The 20,232-nt window shown below is 59.8% G+C and overlaps 2 protein-coding genes across 2 annotated transcripts; one reads left to right on the top strand and one right to left on the bottom strand.

The window, feature by feature from the left end:
* Nucleotides 1-3,316: 3,316 nt before the first annotated feature.
* On the top strand, nt 3,317-11,211 carry TEX261 (testis expressed 261). The gene is made up of 6 exons (XM_004609135.2): nt 3,317-3,479; nt 4,324-4,403; nt 6,150-6,303; nt 8,076-8,143; nt 8,716-8,818; nt 8,897-11,211. Exons 1-6 carry the CDS (start codon nt 3,410-3,412, stop codon nt 9,010-9,012), a joined length of 591 nt encoding a protein of 196 aa, XP_004609192.1. The 5' UTR covers nt 3,317-3,409; the 3' UTR covers nt 9,013-11,211.
* A 743-nt stretch (nt 11,212-11,954) lies between these two features.
* On the bottom strand, nt 11,955-19,276 carry ANKRD53 (ankyrin repeat domain 53). The gene is made up of 7 exons (XM_012932875.2): nt 19,239-19,276; nt 17,662-17,799; nt 17,212-17,365; nt 16,537-16,736; nt 14,889-15,053; nt 14,241-14,361; nt 11,955-12,668 (listed from the first exon to the last, which is right to left on the bottom strand). The coding sequence occupies exons 1-7, from the start codon at nt 19,274-19,276 to the stop codon at nt 11,955-11,957; spliced, it is 1,530 nt and encodes a 509-aa protein (XP_012788329.2).
* Nucleotides 19,277-20,232: the final 956 nt, after the last annotated feature.

The following is a 20,232-nucleotide window of genomic DNA, read 5'->3' as shown; positions in this document are numbered from 1 at the left end:
AGAGAGAGCATTTCAACTCTGGCCATGGCCCTGTTTACCAGGTCGGAGGGAGTTGTGTATCAGTATCTGGGTGGTTAAGTGTGGGTGCGAGTGCCAGGAAGACTGGGGATGGGTCACATTCTTCATCCCAGCCCACCCGAGACTTAGCAGCAGCCCCAAGAGCCCCATGGTTTGGGTGCACCAGCATGATGGGCTGCGCTGACTGAGACTCACAACTCGACTGACCTTGATCAACAAACAGCCTCTCTGAGCCCTGGGTTTCCCCTCCAGCAAATGCGCACATAAATAACACCTGCTTTATAAATAGTGAGGACCAAACGGGTTTATATGCAAAACCTAGCACAGTACCTGGCATATTCATCCCACACTAGTTGTCAGCAATGATCTTACTCCAGGTCTACAGACAGTTCCAGGTCAGCCCCAGGGGGAAACTGGGCCAATTCTCTCACCCGAAGGAAAAGCCTTTCTCACAGCTCATGGCCCAGTGAGTATGGAGGTGTTGAACTGGGCTAATGGGGGAGGCGCCTTGTGAAGTGGGAAACGGGACAGCTTCCTCCTGGTCCTGCACACTGTTCAGTTCTCTGATCTTTTCTTCTCTGAGGAGGGGCACTTGTTTGTCAGGGTGAGCTGCCTGGTTCTTCTAATCACGGATTCCTGCCCGGGAGGACACCTGGAGCAGCTTGAATGAAGGCAGAGATTTCAAGGACCTGCCTTGTGATGCCTCCAGTGGTCTGTGATGCCTCCAGTGGTCGGTGTTATAGAGACAGAAACAAACATGAACGATCTTGGAGCTGGGCCTCCACCAATGGGGGCTCTTCTGTGTGTGTGTGTGTGTGTGTGTGTGTGTGTGTGAGAGAGAGAGAGAGAGAGAGAGAGAGAGAGAGAGAGAGAGAGAGAGAGAGAGAGAGAGAGAGAGAAAGAAAGAGAGAGAGAGAGAGACAGAGAGACAGAGACAGAGACAGAGACAGAGAGACAGAGACAGAGACAGACAGAGACAGAGACAGACAGAGACAGAGACAGACAGAGAGACACAGGAAGAGGATGGTGAATTGGATCTGCAAGGCTTTCCCAGGAGCATGTGCATCAAAGCTCCGATTCCGTGTCTCCTCACCTTGTGCTTTCCCATTATTCTCTAGTTGTGCGCCCTCACCTCACCCCTCACACACGATCCTTTCAGGCCTAACATTTTAACTGCATACAACATGGAGGCAATGAAAACAAAAGAGCCCCCCTGAGGACCTATCACTAGAAGGTGCGTTAATTCAGCCACTGAGCCGGAGCCCTTAGCATGTGACAGGGACAGGGGTGGGGGTGGCCTGGCCGGAAACAGTGGGGCCACTGATAAGCCAGAGACAGACACATGGTTGGGAAACAGGTAAAGCTGGAGGCTGCGGCCCCTGATGATGTCAGCATGGCGGTGACTGTTACTCTTCACGTGTGTTGTTTGTCTCTGATGGCATTTTGCTCTAGATGCTTAACTATCGTGGACACAAGCTCATGTGAGAAGGGAGATGCCCCAAGTGAACCTGCTGACCCTGAGGCCCATCTCCGGGAACCCCCTCAGGCACACCTTAGAGGGGATATCATATGGGAACATTGTGTGTATATGTGTGAGGATGGGGGCGTACAAGGATGAGTAAGAGGAACCCCAGACACTGTTCTGCCAAGAGAGGAGACCCGATAGGGAGGGAAGAAGAGGAGGAAAGAGGCAAAATGTCTTTGCCTTCTCTGCCAGCACTGATTTACTCCACGGTCTGTCACACAATCACCTGCATGTCACAGGCAGGGTTAGCAGAGCTGGCGGACGCTATCTCCAACTCTGTGTCATGTGTACATGTGCTAGGGTCCTACCCATTTGGCCCTCAGCCAGAGACTGCCTGCCCTGGTCTAAGGATTCCTTCCCTATGTGAGAACAGGCTTCGGGTGGTCACTGGTCACTCACTGGAGGCCAGCAGCCCCCGCAGCCCCAGCCTTTCCATTCCACACTTCCCTCCCCTTCCCAGCCACTACAGCCACTAGGGATGCACAGAGGTCACAAATGTAGCCCACTAGGAGCCCAGAATCCATTAAGTGTCTGGTCTATGGGTTTCTTTTGGCGTGGGGAGGGAAGGGGAGAGACACACTCAGCAGTTCACAGGAGTTACTCCTGGCCTTGCACTCAGGAATATATTCTTAGTGATGCTCAGGGGACCATATGGGATGCCAGGGATCGAATCCACGTTGGCCACGTACACGGCTGAATATTAACTATTCCGTTTCACATCTCCACCATTTTTTTGCTGTGTTCCATCCACCTGTTGGCCATTTCCTTTGCTTCCACCTACTGGCTACTGTGAATAACGCAGCTGTGCACGCACTCCTACAAAATAGTCCGAGTCCCTACTTTCAGTACTTTGGGGTAGATGCCTGCAGTGGAATCTCTGAATCCTATGGTAATTGGCCATTTAACTTCTTGAGGAATATGTATTTATCTTTATGAATAGAAAATGTTCTGCTATGAGCAGCACACCAGATTTCAAACTTTATAGTGCATGCCTGATTTGGCCACTAGATGGGAGACTTCTAGACGAGGCTGCGTCTCCCGCCCACTTTTGGTCCTTGCTAACTTTCCCTGGCTGGTAGTAAAAGCATCCGGCCCCCAGCGCGGGGGGAGCTGCCAGGGACACGAATAGACTCCGGAGGGTTTCCATTCTAGAGGAGGCGTTGAAGATAACTGATCAAAGGCGGCCTCCTCCTGCAGCTATCCCTTATCTGAGCTGCAAGCGCGGAGGCAACCTGACCTTCCTTGGTCCCCAGCCTCCCCATCCCCAACGCGAGCTACGTCACCGGCTCACTTGCCCTCACGAACCTACGGCCTAGCCTTAAGCAGAGTATCTGGCACACTTGAGGCAGTGGGCAAAATTTGCCTGCTGGAGCAAGAGCAGGCAACCAGCGTGGAGGCTTCATTCTGGAGGTTGCGGTGCAGGGGGGGAGGTCCTGCCCGGCCCTGTCCTGTCCTGGGTCCGAGCCAACAGCAAGCACTAGTGCATTCATTCCGAGTTCCGGTACAGGCGCCACCCCAGGGGACAGTCTGGCCTCTTCCCGGGCTGCCCTAGGTTGGCCTTTCGCCCTGGACTCGGGGCGGAGCTGGGGTGGGGGAGGCGGGGTAGGGTGGGTGGAGGGAGAAACGCGCGCGCGGGCACGCGGAGCCGCGGGGCGCGGTTGCAGTTGGCCCTCCGCGCCGTCGGGCGGCGCTGGTCCGCACGCGGCCGCGGGCGGCGCTCGGGCCCGACTCCTCTCGGCGGCGGCGCACGACCGTCCGGCCGGCCGCGGGGCGGGGACGCGGCGGCGGCGGCGGCGGCGGCGGCAGCGGCGGCTCCGTGTCGCCGGGGCCGAAGCGCGCAGGCCCGGCCCGGCGGTGGGGGGCGCCATGTGGTTCATGTACGTGCTGAGCTGGCTCTCGCTCTTCATCCAGGTGGCCTTCATCACGCTGGCCGTCGGTGAGAGTGCGCGACCCCGGCCCTCGCGGCCCCCCCCTCCCCGAGCGAACCCCTCCTGCCCCCGCAGCCCGGGGGTCCCGGCCCACTCGCGTCCTCCCCGCGGCCGGGCAGGTGTCACCGAGCGCGCCCGGCTAGTGCCCGGGGCTTTCCCGCCCAGTGTTGTCCGGCAGTTGCTGCCGCGTCCGCCCCGCGTCCACCCCGCGACCCGCGGCGCCGAACTTTCCCCTCCGCCGCCGCCCTTTCGCCTCGGGCCGGTCCTGCTTCCTGCTGGCTCGGACTTGGACACGCTCCCTGTCTCGCGGCGCCTTTCTCTGCCTTGCTGGCGCCGGAGGGCGCACCTCCTCCGGGAAGCACTCCTGGGTTTAGGCGTCGCGGCCGCTGCGCCTCGTCTCTTCCGGAAAGTAGCTCCTGTCCCCGCTGGGCTCCTGGGACAGTCCCGCCCGCGCGACCCCCCCCCACTCTCCAATCATTCCTCATCACTGGAGGCACCACCATCACTACCCCCACCACCACCCCACCCCATGTCCTGGTCCCGTATTCTCAGGACTTTAGCCCAGCACCCGGCCCGCACAGTGCTCGGCGGAGTTCCGCGTGACGGGGAAACGGCTCCTTCTGGGCCAAAGGTTTGCGCCGGCTCGGGCGTCAGACCCGAGTCCTGGCACGGCTGCCCAAGAGGTGCCCCTTAGACTCCCGACTTGGGAGGGCCCCCCCGCGGGTGTGGGGTGGTCCGCTGCACCTCTGGAAGAGCCTGAGCGGGGCGGGTGAGCACCCCCCCTCCTCCGCAGAGGCGGGGAGGGCAGGGCTGGACAGGCCGGCCCACCGGCCCCTCTTGCTGTCCCTGCAGCCGCCGGTCTCTACTACCTGGCAGAGCTGATCGAAGAGTACACGGTGGTCACCAGCAGGGTCATCAAATACATGATCTGGGTAAGTGGCAGCTGCCCCCAGGATTCTCTCTGGGTTCTTGTTGAGGCGGGACGGGAGGGAGGGGCGACTGGGGGTGCCGGGTCACATCCAGCTGTGCTGACTCCTGGCTCTGTGCTCCGGGGACCATAGGTGATGTCAGGGATCACCCCGGGAGCAGCCATATGTGAGGCCAGTGTCTCACCCCGTCCTCGCCCTGGGGCCCTGCCGTTCCAGATGGAAGTGGGGAGCAGCGCCCGGGTGATGACACCTGTGGGTCCTGCCCTGACTCCCCAGTCCTTTCTGTTGCTCCCTGGGTCTGCTCCCCGGGGCCCCAGTCTTGACTTGTAGACCCCTCTCTCAGCTCCCTTCCCGGGACAGCTGGGTGCACGCCAGTCTTTGGTAGGACCCCAGCTGTGCCTTTGCTGGCTTCCGGGATCTCTAACCCCCACCCCACTCCCACCCTGCTGCTCCCCTCTGTGTTAGGACCGTTGAGGTGCCCACTGCCCTCTCCCGAGTTGGGTCAGGCGCCCTGTTTGAGGACCATGCCTCCCGGGCTCTCCAGACAGAAGCCACAGCTGGGGCGGCTGGTAGATAGGAGTGCTGCCCCCTACAGGAAAGGCTGGGGTGGCCATGGGTTGCCGTCGGACATGGTAAGCCCAGTGACAGGTCACCTGAGCTCAGCAGCCCCTTCACTGGGGCCATAACCATGGGCAGTGGGTTAGTGGTGGAGACAACTCAGCTCTGGGTCCAGAGGCCCAGGTCATGGGGGATGAGACATGAGCTGGACCTTCACGCAGCCATTTGCTACTTTGGCGGGGGTGGGGGTGGGCCACACCTGGCAGTGCTCAAGGGGTTACTCTTGGCGGTGCCCAGGGGACCATATGGGATGCCAGGGATCGAACCCGGGTCAGCTGTGTGCACATGCCTGACCCACGGTACTAATGCTCCAGCCCCCCAGTTGCCGCTTGCAAATGTTGACAGCTCTTAAGGTTTTCAGTGCTGACGGGGCTCATCTGTGAGCGATGCGGTCAGCTCTGTGGGGCGTGGCCAGCATCTCTGTTTAGGAGCGGAATAGAGGGGACTTGAATTCCAGTCTAGCTTGGAAAGCCAGGGAGAGAGAGGGTAAGCGGTAAAGCATACGCCCTGTGTGTGGCTGGCTCCAGTTTGATCCCCAGCACCACAGGGTACCCTGAGCATAGCCAGGAGTGACCCTGAGGTGAGCACAGCCAGGCCCGGAGCACCACTGGGGGTGACCTCGGGCCCCTTCCAAAGTTGAACTGTGTTGGGGTCACAGTATGGGTTTTTACCACGTGTTGTTGCCAAAAAAAAAATCGCTGCTATTTCTGTTTTGGGGGCACACTCAACAATGCTCGGGCTGCTCCTAATTTTTTGCATGAGGTGTGGGGGGCCATATGCTTTGGTTTGAACTGGCGTCAGTCGCATGCGAGCAAGTGTCTTATCTCCTGTATGATCTCTGTGGCCGTTTTAATTTTGCAGAACTGGGCATCAAACCCAGGGCCTCACACACAAAGGCATGTGTTCTGCCTTTGAATTCGGCCCCAGCCCCCACAAACTTGAACAGTTGCATAGAGGGGCTGGAACTGAGAGCTAGTTGGAGGGCAGGTGGGGGACACAATACTAGTGATTGTAAAATGGAAAGAATGAAGCGTGACCCTGGGGTGGCCCTGGGTGGGCAGGGGGTTAGTGAATCCAGGAAGGCTGCCTGGAGGAGGCTTCCTGCATTGTTGTGCCTCTGGTTGTTTTCAGTTCTCCACTGCTGTGCTGATTGGCCTCTACATATTTGAGCGCTTCCCCACCTGCATGATTGGCGTGGGCCTTTTCACCAACCTCGTGTACTTTGGCCTTCTTCAGACCTTCCCCTTCATCATGCTGACCTCACCTAACTTCATCCTGTCGTGCGGTGAGAGGGGACGGGGTGGGGGGTTCTGGTGGGACGGAGGGACGCGCCCCGCGCAGGGAGCTGGTGAAGAATGGCGGGCCAGGCGGAGTGGGAAGAGCGGGTTCTCCCAGGCAGGCACGGAAGTAGCATGGCAGGGGCAGGGGCAGGAGGCAGCAGGGGTCAGGGCTGGCGGGCGGCTGGGGTGCTGACCCAGAAGGCTTCCCTGGAGGCACGTCTGAGGAGCAGGCGTGAGAGAGGTCAGGCCACTTGAGAAGCGCCTCGGGCAGAAAATGCTGGAAGCAGGCGGCTTCCCAGCCAGTGTGGCCATGCGGGGGTACGGCCAGGGCCTGGGGGGCATGGCCTGCGGGCAGCTGCCTCGGGGTCGGCAGGTGTGTGCAGAGGACCTGGCTTCCGGCCTTTGCGCTGCCACATTTAAAAACCTTTGGGGGGCTGGAGGGGGCCTGGGGGGAGAGGGAGCACCGGGACGGAGCCCAGGAGGTCTCGGGCACGCAGGGTGTGCGCTGCCCCCGACCAGGTATCTTCCTGTTGGGACCCAGAGTGTCTTGTCTTTCTCTGGGCCTTAGCGTGTGTCCTGTCGGGGAATGCGTGTGGGAGATGTGACCAGCGCATCATCGTTGCGCCTAGGTATTTGCAGGAAGGTGCCGGAAGGCTTCTGGCTCCCCAGATGGCCTGGTTTCCTCTCAGCCTCTTTAGCTGTTGGGGGGAGCGGGGCCAACCGTCAGAGCTGCTGGGCTTTCTGGAAGGAGACGCTACCCCGTGCGGCGTCCTTGTGGACTGGATCGAGGAAAGCGTGGCCCTAGGATTCCCAGCCGCCCCCTCCCTGTGTGTCTCTGGGGGGACTCCACCCAGGAATGCGCTCAGCGGGGGAGGCTTTGGGGAGTCGTCCCCGGAACGCCCCACTTCCCTTCCTCACGCTCTCTGCCCTCTGAAGCCTCCGTCCCCCAGTGTCCCCTGTAGCCCAGAGGGGTGTCCAGCTGGCAACGTGCTGTGGTCTTTGCCTTGGAAGGGGGAGAGGCCAGGCCGGAGAATAGTAGTGGGGTCTTGAGGTGTGCGTGAGGGCTGCCCAGTCTGGGGCCTGCCCCCAGCCCACCCTGGAAGAGGCAGGGCCTGCCCCCTGGGTCTCACACTGACTCACCCTTCCAGGAATTCAGCTCAACGCTGAGGTGGGGGTGTCCGGGCACACCAGCTCCGAGCTGCGCGCCTCCCCCTGCAACCCCCTGCCCAGAAGGAACCCCCTGCCCCAGAATCTGGAGGGAACCGAACACCCGCCAGCACCCAGTCCGCTGTGCCCCAGCAGCTGCTCTGGGGAAGTGTGTTCTCTGCACGCCACAACCTCCTCCTGCCACCAGGGGGCGTGCCGTGCATGGCCAGGCCAGCTCATGCGCCTTCCGTTATGAGTGACCCATGTTTGAGTTCTTGGACCACACCTGGCGGTGTTCGGGCACTATCTTAGCTCTGGGTACAGGGCAGGGGTCACTCCTGGTGGTGCTCTGGGGACCCTTTTGGGGATGAACTGACCCGGTGCAAGGCAAGCACCTTAACCTCTGTACTCTCCGTCCTCCCCCCAAGGCTCCTTCTTACCTCTGCAAAGAACTTCCCTTTCTGCCTCGGCTCCCTCCTCAGTGCCCGCTGCAGCGCGAGGGGTGCTGCTGCTTCTCCCTTTTTTCGGGGGCGAGGGGGGCAGTTCTGGAGAGGGGTGCACTTGGCCGAGGAGCGGGTCTCCCCGCTCCACGGATCCCACTCAGCTGACCGAGAACCCGTTCCCTTTGCAGGCCTAGTGGTGGTGAACCATTACCTAGCATTTCAGTATTTTGCAGAGGAATATTACCCTTTTTCAGAGGTAAGAAGGGTCTGGCGAGGGGCTGGCGGGAGAGGAAGGAGACGCTGTGGGCCTTGTGAGCTCGGCTTTGACTTGGAACCACCTCTCTGGGTGACCCTGTGTCACGATCAACCCAGTGTGGGGGTTTGACACCGCAGTGCGGCACAAATGAAAGGGCCTGGCTCCCCCCACCCCCCATGGCTTTGGGTCTTTCTGAACTCTCAGAAGCCAGGATGGGACATGGAGTGGGGGGGCCGCAGCCACAAATCCTACTCCTTGTCAAGACTTCTCTGAGGCTTCCCCCACAGCCTCTTCCTCTAGCATGGGCCTCTGGGGAGGAACAGGGTTCCTCTGTGTGGGGGTGTGCGCCAGCGGTGGCTTGTCCCTGGGGTGGAGATGGGCCATTTCCAGTCCCGTCCATCCCCGAGTGGCTTCCCCAAACGGGACGACGTCCTGCCTGTCTCCCGGGCTCAGACCCTTCTGGAGTCCGTCCCGGACCTTTGTGTGCGTGTGGCCCCTCTCTCGGAACCGTGGTGCCCACGCCCGGCCACCCAGGGCCCTCGGGCAGCGTCTCCTCTGTGTCTCGTCGCCAGGTCCTGGCCTATTTCACGTTCTGTTTGTGGATAATCCCATTTGCGTTCTTCGTGTCCTTGTCGGCGGGGGAGAACGTCCTGCCATCCACCATGCAGCCCGGAGGTGAGCGGGGGCCTGCGAGGGGTCACGGGGCAGGCCGGGGAGCCCCTGCACCCTCACTCCTGGCCGTGTCTCCCGCAGATGACGTGGTCTCCAACTACTTCACCAAAGGCAAGCGGGGCAAGCGCTTAGGGATCCTGGTTGTCTTCTCCTTCATCAAAGAGGCCATCCTGCCCAGTCGTCAGAAGATGTACTGACCCTCTGGCCAGGGGATGCCGAGCAAGGCCGGAGGGCCGGATGGGGGCGCGAGCCTGGAAGGCCTCTTTCCCTGGACTTGCCCCGGAGCTCCCATCCCCGCTGTCCTTGGACTGTGCAGACCTGGGCTCAGATCCGATGCCACATCACATCAGGCTGTGACCTCAGAGGACGCTGGGGCGAGGGGCAGTCTGCCCTGCCGGGAGGCCCCAACCCCTACTTGCACAGCGGCTGAGCTCCCTCAGACCGGCCCGTGCGGGTCGGGTGGGGGGCGGGGGTGGGGTGGGGTGGGCTCAGTCAGATTGGACCGGGCAAGGGCCATGACGCTAGAGAACAGACCGTGACAGGTTCTCTGGGAAGATGGCCACCGGAGGGCCACGGCCTGCCTCTCCGAAGAGAAGTAGTTTTTGCTGTTGAACTGTGATTTCTGTCCAAGTGCTGATTCCCCTTCGAATAAAGATTCTAGGTGGCCCTGATTGCCTTAATGCCCTGAGTCCCTCTCCCTCTCTGCCCGCTGCCCCCCTGCCCCGACCAGGTGGGGGCGTCCTTCCCAGGGCTTCTTGTCTGGGTTTTGGACTTGTCCTTTTGAAGGGACCACTCTTAGGATTTGGGTGAGGACAGAATGAGCAGTTGAGAGGGCCTGGGGCTGGCCGGAAAGGCAGCCTCTCAGCCCCCGCCAGCCCCACTTTTCATCTCGTCTTCCCCTGGGGGGTCACTGAATGGCCAGGCCGGGAGGTCTGAGGGGACCCCCTGGGACTGGGTTGGGTTTTCATTAAGACCGTAATATTCTACTTCCAAGTCAGCCTCTGGGGCTGGGCGAGACGTGGCTGCTGGCTGAATTCTATCTTAGCTCAGGGAGAAACAAAACATGAACGGGCTCCCGTGCATCAGGGTGGGGACTGGACACGGCAGCCAGGCACTGCGGGAGCCTCAAGTACCCGTCAGCGCTGAGTGGGGCCCCCGGAGGGCCATCCCTGCCCTGTCCTCTGCCCCACATGGATGCACTAGATGTGTGGTTCTTGCAGGCTGCAGAAAGACCCCTGAATGGACGCCTCCGACCCTGCCTCGGGTCCCACCATACCCACCCCTTCCCCGCCTTCCTGTCTCCCACCAGAGTAGCACCCTGTGCTGTTTCTTGCTGGGAATAAGATTGCCAGGCCCTTTATCCCGTGCAGACGATGACAAGGGCTCTCCCTTGGCCCCTGCAGGCCGGGGCCCAGCCAGTGCTCCTCAAGGATCAGCCTCCCCAGGGTGCCAGAGGCCTGTGTGCACCCCAGTCCAGGGACCCATTTTCTCGCCTTCCTGCATCTCGGCAGCCCCTGACGGGGATGACGAACTGCACGGCTGCTGGCCTTGTGCTTCCTTGGCCCGGCGGGCAGCCCCTCCCCCTCCCCGGACAGGCTTCCCCTCTGGCCCCAGGCCCACTGGGCTTTCTCAGGGCTCCTTCCTGCACGTCACGGAGCAGCCCCGCCTGCTCATGGCTGCATGGACTCTGCCAAGGAATCGAGTCTTCCAGACCCCCGTCCTCCCCCTGGTCTTCTGAGCCACAGTCCTGCCACCTTGTGGCTCCATAGACATAGATGGCAACTCTTGTGACCCAGAGTGGCCCTTGCTTCCCCCCTCGGCAGACCTGCCTCTCCTGCCCCCACTGTGCCTGGGCACCAGCCTGCGGGTGTGTGAGCTCTCTGCCACCCGTCTCTGAGAACTGCTCCGTCCGCCTTGTGGACAGCTGTTTGGTTTACGCCACCCCTAGTCTCATCAGCTATCACCTGATTATTGTGACGATGGCCTCTAGCGTCTTTGTCCCAGATCAGTGGAAAGGCAGTTGGTCAGGTCACTTCCTGGTCTACAACCCCGCCCCCACCCACTGCCCTGGCCACCAAGTCCAGACTCCTGGGCGCCTGGTCACTGCAGGCCTCGTCACCTGGACCCTGCAGGCCGGGGCCCAGCCAGTGCCCAAGCTGCCGCAGTGGTTCTTCCTTTCACTCCCCTGGGCCTGCCTTCTCCCGCTGTTCCCAACTTGAGTTTGCCTCTTCTGAGGAACTTCCACTGTCCCTTTCCCAGAGAGACTTTGCCCGGTCACCACTCACTGTCTCTCCCCACTAGACTGTAAGCTCCTTGAGGGCAGGGACCGCCCTTCTGTTTTTATGTCAACAGTGTCTGGCTGTTGATAACAAACAATAAATGTTTGTTTAATGACAGTTGTGTGGCATGTGTGTTATGTGTGTGTTGGGGGCCAACGCTGGGCCCAGGAGTCTTCCCAGAGAAAGCAGTGCTCCGCGTGGTCTTCCTGCAGCCATGGCCCTCCCTGCCCCTTCATCTACACTGCCGGTGTCCCCTCACTATTACAGGAGCCCCAGTGCAGCCCCTGGGAACATGCCAGAGCCCCCCGTTAAGCTGTCTTCCAGCCCCTCCTGGAGACGAGGTAGAGAAGGAGGCTCCAAGGCAGCCACAAGTGGGGGCTTTATGGGACCAGAGGCCCTTCCAGCCAGGGAGTGTCACCCCTGGTGGGTTGTTGGGGAAGGGGAGAGCAGAGGGGACGCTAAAGTGTTACTTCCAGTGCTCACTCCTGAGTCTTGGCTCTCTGTTGTGACTTGGCTGTCTTGGAGAATGAGGATGGGGTGGAACCCCATCGATTGTGTGTGTGTGTGTGTGTGTGTGTGTGTGTGTGTGTGTGTGTGTGTGTGTACCAGGGAGATCTGGGATGTGGGCTTTTGTGGGGGCATGGGGGGGTGTGGTGTGGTGTGTGTGTGTGTGTGTGTGTGTGTGTACTAGGGAGATGTGGGGTCTGGGCTTTCGTGGGGGCATGGGGGTGGTGCTCCTGGGGCTGGGCTGGGCAGCTGTGGGCTCTGACACCTGTCCTGCCCCCCCCATCTGCAGTACGAATCAGCATACCTGCCTGCCTGGGACTGCCTCAAGTCGAGTCGAGGCTCCCAGAGTAAGTTTATGGGGGCCCCACAGGGGCGGGTGGGCTGGGGGGCTCTTGATGGGCCCGCACAGCAGACACGAAGGCATCCTCAAAGGTCTCGCGCAGGTTCATGGCCAGCGTGTCAGTCCAGAAGGCGTTAGCCCAGTGCCGCTTCCCTGGCACGGGGCTCAGGCCCTCGGGGCGGAGGCCCTCGGGCACCCTCATCCTGCAGGGCTGCTGGGACGGGCACAGGGTGCTGAAGATCACCTCGAAAGGCAGCCGGGGCAGGGGCACCACCTTCTGGCCGGTCCTCGTCAGCAGCTGCACCTGCCCTGGCCTGGGGACACTCATCTCCAGGAAGCAGGAGAGGTCGTGCTCGGGGTCTGGGTCCGGCTGCACGCCCAGACGGATGCCCTGTGGGCGGCCAATCTGGGCGACGGGGGCCCTGGCGGGGTTGGTGCAGAAGTTCCACCCAGCAAGCTTGACCTGGGGTTGGGTGCGGCGGCCCTTGCTGGCCTCCTGGAGCTGGGTGCGGCGGCCCTTGCTGATCGCCTGGGGCTGCTCCTGCTGCGCCAGCAGCCGGCGGGCTTCTTGGGTGCAGCGGGCGCTCATGGAAGGCAGCATCTCTGCAAGGTTGGGGACCGGCGGGACCCTGGCGGAGCTCGCGGACGCTGGAGCAGGCTCGGGCAGGCACAGCTTGCGACGGAGCCACTTCCTGTAGTTTTCGTTGATCCGAATCTGCAGCGATTTCTGCAACAGCCAGCGGGGGCGGGGTCCATGTGCAGGACTGCCTCCCACCTCTGCGAGGGCGACTCTGGTCTGCAGGCATGGCCCAGCCCAGGGGAGCCCTGAGTGGCGGGGGACACCTCCCATCCGGTGGGCAAACTCTGAGAACCTCTGAACTGGACTGGGCAGAGCCTCTACCCATGCTGACGGAGTCCCCAAGCCGACTGCAGAGACATACCCCTGCCCTAAGGGTTTCTGCCTTACAGGTGGAAGAGGCAAGGGAGAGATGTCAGCTGCCTCTCCTGGGCCCAAAAGAAAGCAACAAGCTTTAGAAGAGCCGGAATGGGTGGAGCTAATGTGGGTCGCCTTCTTGGGCGGGGGTAGCCTTTGAACGGTCCTGCCGGTCCTGCCCAGGGAAGAGCACAGTTGACTCCAGGCTGGGGCAAACCAGGTCTAGCTCTCATTTCTTGCTGCTCCTAGAATTGAACTTTCAGCTTATCGCAGAACCCACCCTCTCTGGCCCCCTCCTCGTGTCCCAGTGCCCCACTTGCCCAGATGGTTGCTAAGCAATGGAGGGGCGGGGAGATTGCCCCAGCTTGGAGGTCGGCGCTGATTAGCCTAAGCCAATCAAGATAATTCCATCAGCCTTGCCCCAGACCTCAGTCAGTTGGCATATGGTTCTCCCTTGGCTCTAGGGATTGGACCGCAAATGGACATGTGACCCAATGGAGCCTGATAAGAGATGAGGGGGAATCTCCACGGAGTATCTGGGAGAGTTTAGCGCTGCAGGGACGGAGGGGCGACTGTGTGGACTGGGGAGCACAGAAGAGGGTGGAGGGAAATGGAGCTGCAGCCCCGAGAGGACTGGCTGACCCCAGTGAGCCCCCCGCCCACTGCAGGCCCACTGGCGGTTCCCAGCACTTTATGTATTTGTGGGTCAAGCCTACTCTGATGGTGACAGTGTTATGATCCCGGAGTTAGGATTAGTTTCGACTCTTGTCTTTGTCCCCCGTTGGCCTGCCCAATCTCTCTCCTGTCCGTTTCCATGCTCCTCTGATCCTCGGTGCTCACTGCCAACCTCCCACGCGCCTCTGTACCTTTCCACAGCCTGTCTGGTTTCCCCCTCTCGCCGGTCCTTCTCTTTGCCTACATCAGGCCAACTACTGCCGTTCTTTAAAAGGCTCCCCTGCAGGCACCCCCTGGTCCCCTGTGTCCTCTGGGAAGCTGAGGCCTCTGACCCTCTCAACTCCCGGAGGGAGGGGACCCCGTTTTTTGGGCATAGCACCTTGGGGCGTGGCACAGGGCGTGCGTCGTGTCGATGTAGGTTGAGGTTCCGTACTGAGCCTGGGTGTCCTCGGCCCCGAGCAGGCCCCAGGACGGCTCCTTCAGCCTCTGCTCCTTTAAGCTGAATTGACTTTCTGACTCGGAACACGGCTCTGACCCAAAGGAGTGACTTTCTGGGGGTGGGGGCAGGGAGGCTCTTTCAGGATGGAATGGCTGTTGCCCCGCCCCCGCCAGCTAACTGCACACAGAGCACTGCGCAGAGCAGTGGGGTGGGAGCAGTCTCTGCGACCCCCTGTCGGGCCCTCCGACTACCTGATACTCGGTCAGGAAGTTCAGCTCCATAAGGGTCAGCTGGTCCTTAAGCCGCTTCAGTTTGTCCTTCTCAGAGGAGGTGTCCCTCTTGTCCTGTCTCCACATGGCATCCTTCAGGAACCTGGGGCAGTGGGCCAGAGACACAGGACTGCAGTTAGGGCACTTGCCTGGTGCACGGCCAGCCTCAGGTTCATCCCTGGAACCACATACGCTCCCCTGGGTCAGGAACAGTCCCCAAAGCATGACCAGGGGTGTCCCCCTGAAAAAAACATTGGTCTGAAGTTCAGAGTGTCACCCCTTATAACTGACCTGATACTTGGATGCTGGGGGGTGGGGAGATGCTGCCAGGCCTGAACAGAGCCAGAAGACACCCCAAGCCCACTGCCCCGACCCCAGGACCAACTACTTCCTTTGAGGTGGCCAAGGAAAGTGTCTTTCACTTCCCACCTTTCTTCTGAGGTGCAGGAGGGACAATGCCAAACCCAAAGGGGGTGGGCCCTGTAGAAGGTCAGCCAAGAACCTTCTGGGGGGGCTGCTCCTCTCCCCTCACCAGGGGTCCCCGAGGCCCCCAGACCCTGTCCTGAGTCAGCCCAAGGGGACGAGCTGGGAGAGGAAGGGGTGAAGGATGCGGCTGGTCCTCACCCTCACCGGGCACAGGGACGGTCGTTCCATAACTTGCAGTAGTCGATGGCCTTGTAGCCCCTGGTGTCTCGGACATGGACGTCGGCGCCGTTCTTGACCAGGACCTTCACGATGCTCATCAAACCTTCCCGGGTGGCCAGGTGCAGGGGCGTCGAGCCGTTGTTCGTCTGACTTTGGAGGACCCCGGCAGCGGGAAGAAGGCAGAAAGGAAGCACCACAGACACGTGCCCATCAGCCAAGAGGCCACCCAGTGTCCAGGTTCCCGACTGCGCCCGTCTGTGCCTCAGTTTCCTCCACTGTACGGGAGGCATGCATGACACTTACGCACTGCTGAGAGGAAAACTGGCTGACAGGAGCTCGAAGGCCACCTGCCTTCCCTCGCTTTCCCCTCCTCCACACCTGGGAAGGAGCCGGGAGGCCCCAGACACAGAGGCACAGGCCCTACCACCGAGCTCTGCCCTGGCCGGGCTCATCCGCTAAAGAACCAGTGGCCCTCTGTCCTTCCCTCTCCTGGCCGGCCCACCCAGCCCACAGGACTATGCCCCGCCCCTCTGTTGTCCAACACGTGCTCTGGGAAAAACGATGTCCCCACCGCCTAGCACTGTCCTCTGTGTGGCTGACACCACGGCTGGCTCACCCTCAGTCTGCGGGTGGCGGTTCATCCGTCCCCTTGTGGGGATGACCCCAGGGCTGTCATAGTCCCCTCCAGCATGCAGATCTGCGGCAGTGCCTGCCCATCCCGCAGCCCCCATAGTAGATGTTTCAAGGTCACTTCCTTTCTTTTTTTGTTTTTGTTTTGGGGCCACACCAGCAGTGCTCAAGGCTCCCTCCTGGCTCTGTGCTCAAGGGTCCCTTCCAGAGGACTCGGGGGAACCTACATGAAGCTAGGGATGGAACCCAGCTTGTGTGCATGCAAGACAAGCGTGCCATCCCTCTCTACTATCCACTGTGCTATCTCTCCGGCCTGTCAAGGTCACTTCCGTAGGGGCCCTGTGCGAGCCTCACGTCAGCCGACCTCTCTAGGGCTGCTGGCCTCCTTGCAGACCTGCAGTGTGAGGCTACATTGTACTCAACACTGGCCTGGATTGCGCAGCAAACACGGGAGCCCTGGAGGAGACCCCTTGGAGTAAATACCTCCTTGCTTTTCCCAGGCATCTATCTCCCCGGAATCACAATAGGCTCATGTGACAGGCCCTGGCAGAGCCCCAGACTACAGCTGAGGACGCTCAAGCGAGGTTCCCAGGCTTAGCTGCAAATGAGAAGCACCTGGGGATCTTTTATGCCTAGAAGCACAGGCCACACCCCAAAGCAGTGGAATGCCAGTCTCCAGGGTGGGACACGGGCACCAGTGCTTCTGGAGCTCTGGGCTGGTGCCAGGGTGGCAACAGGTGGAAGAACCAGGTCGCTGAGACTAGCAGGGCTGAGTCACTCGCCTGCGGCCTCAGTATTTGCTGGCAGGTGGCAGAGCTGGGACATGAACTCGCTTTGTCTTCTCCCAGAGTCCAGTTTTAACCAGTGCACCCCTTAGGCTTGTTCACGGGTTTCTGCAGAGCCCAGTCCCTGTCACCCCACCACCCCTCCACCTTTTGGCCATGAGTCCGCCTGCCCAGCAGTGGGGCTCCCATCTGCCCCGCTGGAAGCAGGGCGGACTCACCAGTTGAGGGCGGCCCCTTTCCTGAGCAGATAGTGAATGCAGGGGAGGGCTCTGAACTTGTTGTCCCTGTGGATGACCAGGTGCAGAGGGGTCTGGCCACTGTTGGTGCACAGATCTACGGGGAACTTGAATTCCTCAATCAAGACCTGCAGACAGGCGAGCTTGCAGGTCTGGGCAGCAAAGTGCAATGCAGAGAAGCCCTGTAGGGGTCCAGAGAGGGGTTGGAGGAGCTGAGCAGGACTCAGGCCCCACATCCGTCTACACCTCATTTTAATTTTTTTTTAAGTGGTGGTGGTGGTGGTGGTGGGGAGGTATGGGTGCTCAGGGGTCACTCCTGGCTCTGCACTCAGGAATCACTCCTGGTGGGGCTCTGGGATCATATGGGATGCCAAGGATCGAACCTGAGTTGGCCACATGCAAGGCAAATGCCCTATCTGCTGTACTATCCCTCCAGCCTTGCACTGTTTTCTGGGGTTGCCTTTTTCTCTCCCCACTGTGTCATGGAAACAGCTCACCGTCTGCCCCCCGCCCAAAAAAAGAAAAAAGAAAAATCACCCTCCCACGGTCACCAGGAGGTGAGCCTGGACTGTCTCCAGGTAAGGCCACCCTTATAATACCCCAAAGCCAGCTCTTTCCCCGGTGGGCACTGAGTAAGGGGCTCTCGCTGGACCTCACCTTGCTGTCGGTGGCGATTGTTCTGCGGTCTCTGTTGAGACAGAACCGTAACCACTCCAGGTTGCCCAGAACCGTGGCGAACAGCTGGCAGTTGCTGCCCACTCCCCCGTGGTTGAACTGGTTGAACTCTGAGGAACTTTGGAGAACCGAGATGCTGGGGCGAGGGGAAGGAGCCGAGGAGTGAGCGGGGCAGTCCCCGCTGACAGCACCGCAAGCCCCTCCTCGAGAGGACCGCGGCGCCCCCCCCCCCCCCCCCCCCCCGGCTCTCCCGGGAATCCCCCGCTCAGCGCGCGCGCAAACGTGCAGGGCGGCGTGGAGCCCTGCGGTAGCGGGAGTTCCCCGACCCAGCCCACCTGGTTTTCTGGGAAGTCAGTTCACCGTTGAGACCGGGGAGCTGGGGGCGCTGGGGAAGAAGCCGGGTGTGCAGGGTGGAGACGTCCCCCTTCTCACCCTCCCCCGACCTCTGCTGGATACTCGGTTGCGCGTTCAGGGTCGCGCTCGGGCGCGGCCGTCCCGAAGGCGCAGCCATCGGGGTTCAGTGGCGCTGGCGGGACGCCGCCTTCACGGCCCCGCGCGGGCCCACGGGGTCTGCACGGAGCCCACCGCAAACAAAGACACGCCTCTCTGGTGCAAGGAAGAGACGGAAAGCCTCGAGGCCGTCCGGCGCGGAGATCGCGGCCTCCTTGAGACCGCGGGGGCGAGCGGTCCGTGTTTCCGTGCGTCTTCTCCTTTGGCCTGCCACGGGCCCGCGTCCACCGCCCGTTCCACCTCCCAGATGGATCCAGCCATTGTCTGGCGTCACAAAAGGCGCGCTGTCTGCTCCACGGATCCCAGGCGACAACCACGTCCGGGCATGAGTTACTGGGAGAAGCCCCAGGTGAACGGAGAGAACGTATTTCAGCCGTAGACGCGTGTTTCCAAATTGCCGCCCGCCGAGGTCCCGTCCCACACGCTCGCTACACGTGGGCAAGGGGCTCGATCTCGGGCCAAATTTCTGCTTCGGCCAAGGGGGGGTATCCTCGTCCCAGTAGTTCCTCCTTCCCACGGAAGGGAGGGCACCAGCAGTGAGGCGGCCTGGGTGGTTGGGTGGCTGGCTGTGAGGACCTGGCAGGGCTCAAAACAAGGGGGCACCCGGGTTCAGTCACTGGGGCAAGGGAGGGGGCTGATTCTCATAGAATTAACTCCTGGCGTTGTGGTGAGTCCCAGAGCTTAAGCTTTCAAATGAGTCAGTGCTGGAGCCAAAGTACATTAGGTGGATGGGCTTTGATCCCTGGCATCACATAAGGTCCCCTGTGAACCTAGGAGTGATTCCTAAGTGTAGAGTCCTAAATATAGCTGAATATTTCTCCTTCTCCTCCTCCTCCTCCTCCTCTTCCTCCTCTTCCTTTTTTCCTCTTCCCCTGAGCCCTGAGTAAGTACTCAGGGGTTACTCCTGTCTCTGTGCATAGGGGTCACTCTGATGTATGTTCAGAGGACCATATATGGTACCGGAATCCAACCCAGATTGACCTTAACCCCAGTGGTTTTCTTTTGTCTGAGTTTGCCATTTTTACTCATATTTTTTGAGGGTCTCACTGTGTTGTTACTGATTTGTAAATGAAATCTGGGAAGAAAAGAAGAATTTCCTAAGACTGAATTTAAGGTCTCTCCCTCTCCAGGGCAACTCCCTGGAGTCCACTTTCCTCCCAGACCAGTGGTTGGCCCCTTCTCGGCCAACCCAGTCTTCTTTGTGCCCGGGGGCGGGGCCCTAGTGACTGACTTTAATCATGATGTGGTGACAGCTCCTTAGGGGCAGTGCTTGAGGCTTCCTGTGGCTTCTGAGGATTCCTCTCTGGGGGACTTGGAACCTGACCCTGACAAGAGTTATTTTTAGGGCAGGAGGGAGTGTCCTCTGGACTTCTCCAGTTTACCTGCATTCTCCTCACCAGCATTATCTACTGTCTGTGTGTGGGTGCAGCTCTGACTGTGCCTTAGAGCTACCCAGGGAGGAGTCTGAGGATTCACTGAGCTGGTTTGTAGCTGGGCACCTGCTCTCTGCAGCCAGGTTGAGGATGGCTTTCGGCATATCTGCCTCAGTCCTCTTTCTAGGGAATCAACGGTTTGCAGATGTGGAAAGATTGGACCCTCATACTGCCTGGAAATGCTACACTGCTGGTAGGAATGGGACATGGATGCCAGAGGGATAATACAGCAGGTCGGGAGTTTATATTGCATGCGGTGTGATCCCCTGCATCCCATATGATACCCAGAGCCTGCCAGAATAATTATGAGTGCAGAACCAGGAGTAACACTTGAATATGCTGGTTGTGGCCCAAAAGCCAAAGAGAGAGAGAGAGAGAGAGAGAGAGAGAGAGAGAGAGAGAGAGAGAGAGAGAGAGAATATATAACATAGATTTTTATTTTTTATTTATTTGCTTCTTTTTGGATCACACCTGGCGATGCTCAGGGGTTACTCCTGGGTCATGCACTCAGGAATTACTCCTGGCAGTGCTCGAGGGACCATATGGGATGCTGGGAATCGGACCCAGGTCGGCCACGTGCAAGGCAAACACCCTACCCACTGTGCTATCACTCCAGCCCCTGTAACATAGGTTTCACCATTATAGAAGTGGCTTTGCAGTGCAGTTCCTCAAAAGCCTAGACAGATGTCCAAGAGAGATGGTAGCATCTGTCTGCATAAAGACTTGTGCATGACCGAGTCTAACAGTAATCTTCAGAGCAGTCAGAATAGAAACAGGCCCATGTGCTGGTGGCCACATAAACCAAGGGAGCATCCATAATGTGGAATATTATTTGACACTAGCAAGAAAAAAAGTGCTGACACAGACCACAACATGAATGAACTTGAAAAATATGTTAAATTGGGAGTGGGGGTTGACAGACAAAAGACCACGTTTTGTAGGATTCCACTTATCAGAAATGTCCAGGGTGGACCCAGAGATAAAGAGTAGATTCAGGTTTCCTCAGGAAGACAGCAAGATTATTTGGGGTATGGAAGGGCAATGGCTCAGAGCTTAGGGT

Source organism: Sorex araneus, chromosome X (assembly GCF_027595985.1).
Source record: "Sorex araneus isolate mSorAra2 chromosome X, mSorAra2.pri, whole genome shotgun sequence".
Classification (NCBI taxonomy): domain Eukaryota; kingdom Metazoa; phylum Chordata; class Mammalia; order Eulipotyphla; family Soricidae; genus Sorex; species Sorex araneus.
Note: the sequence above shows the minus strand (reverse complement) of the source record. Positions and strands in the feature narration are given on the sequence as shown.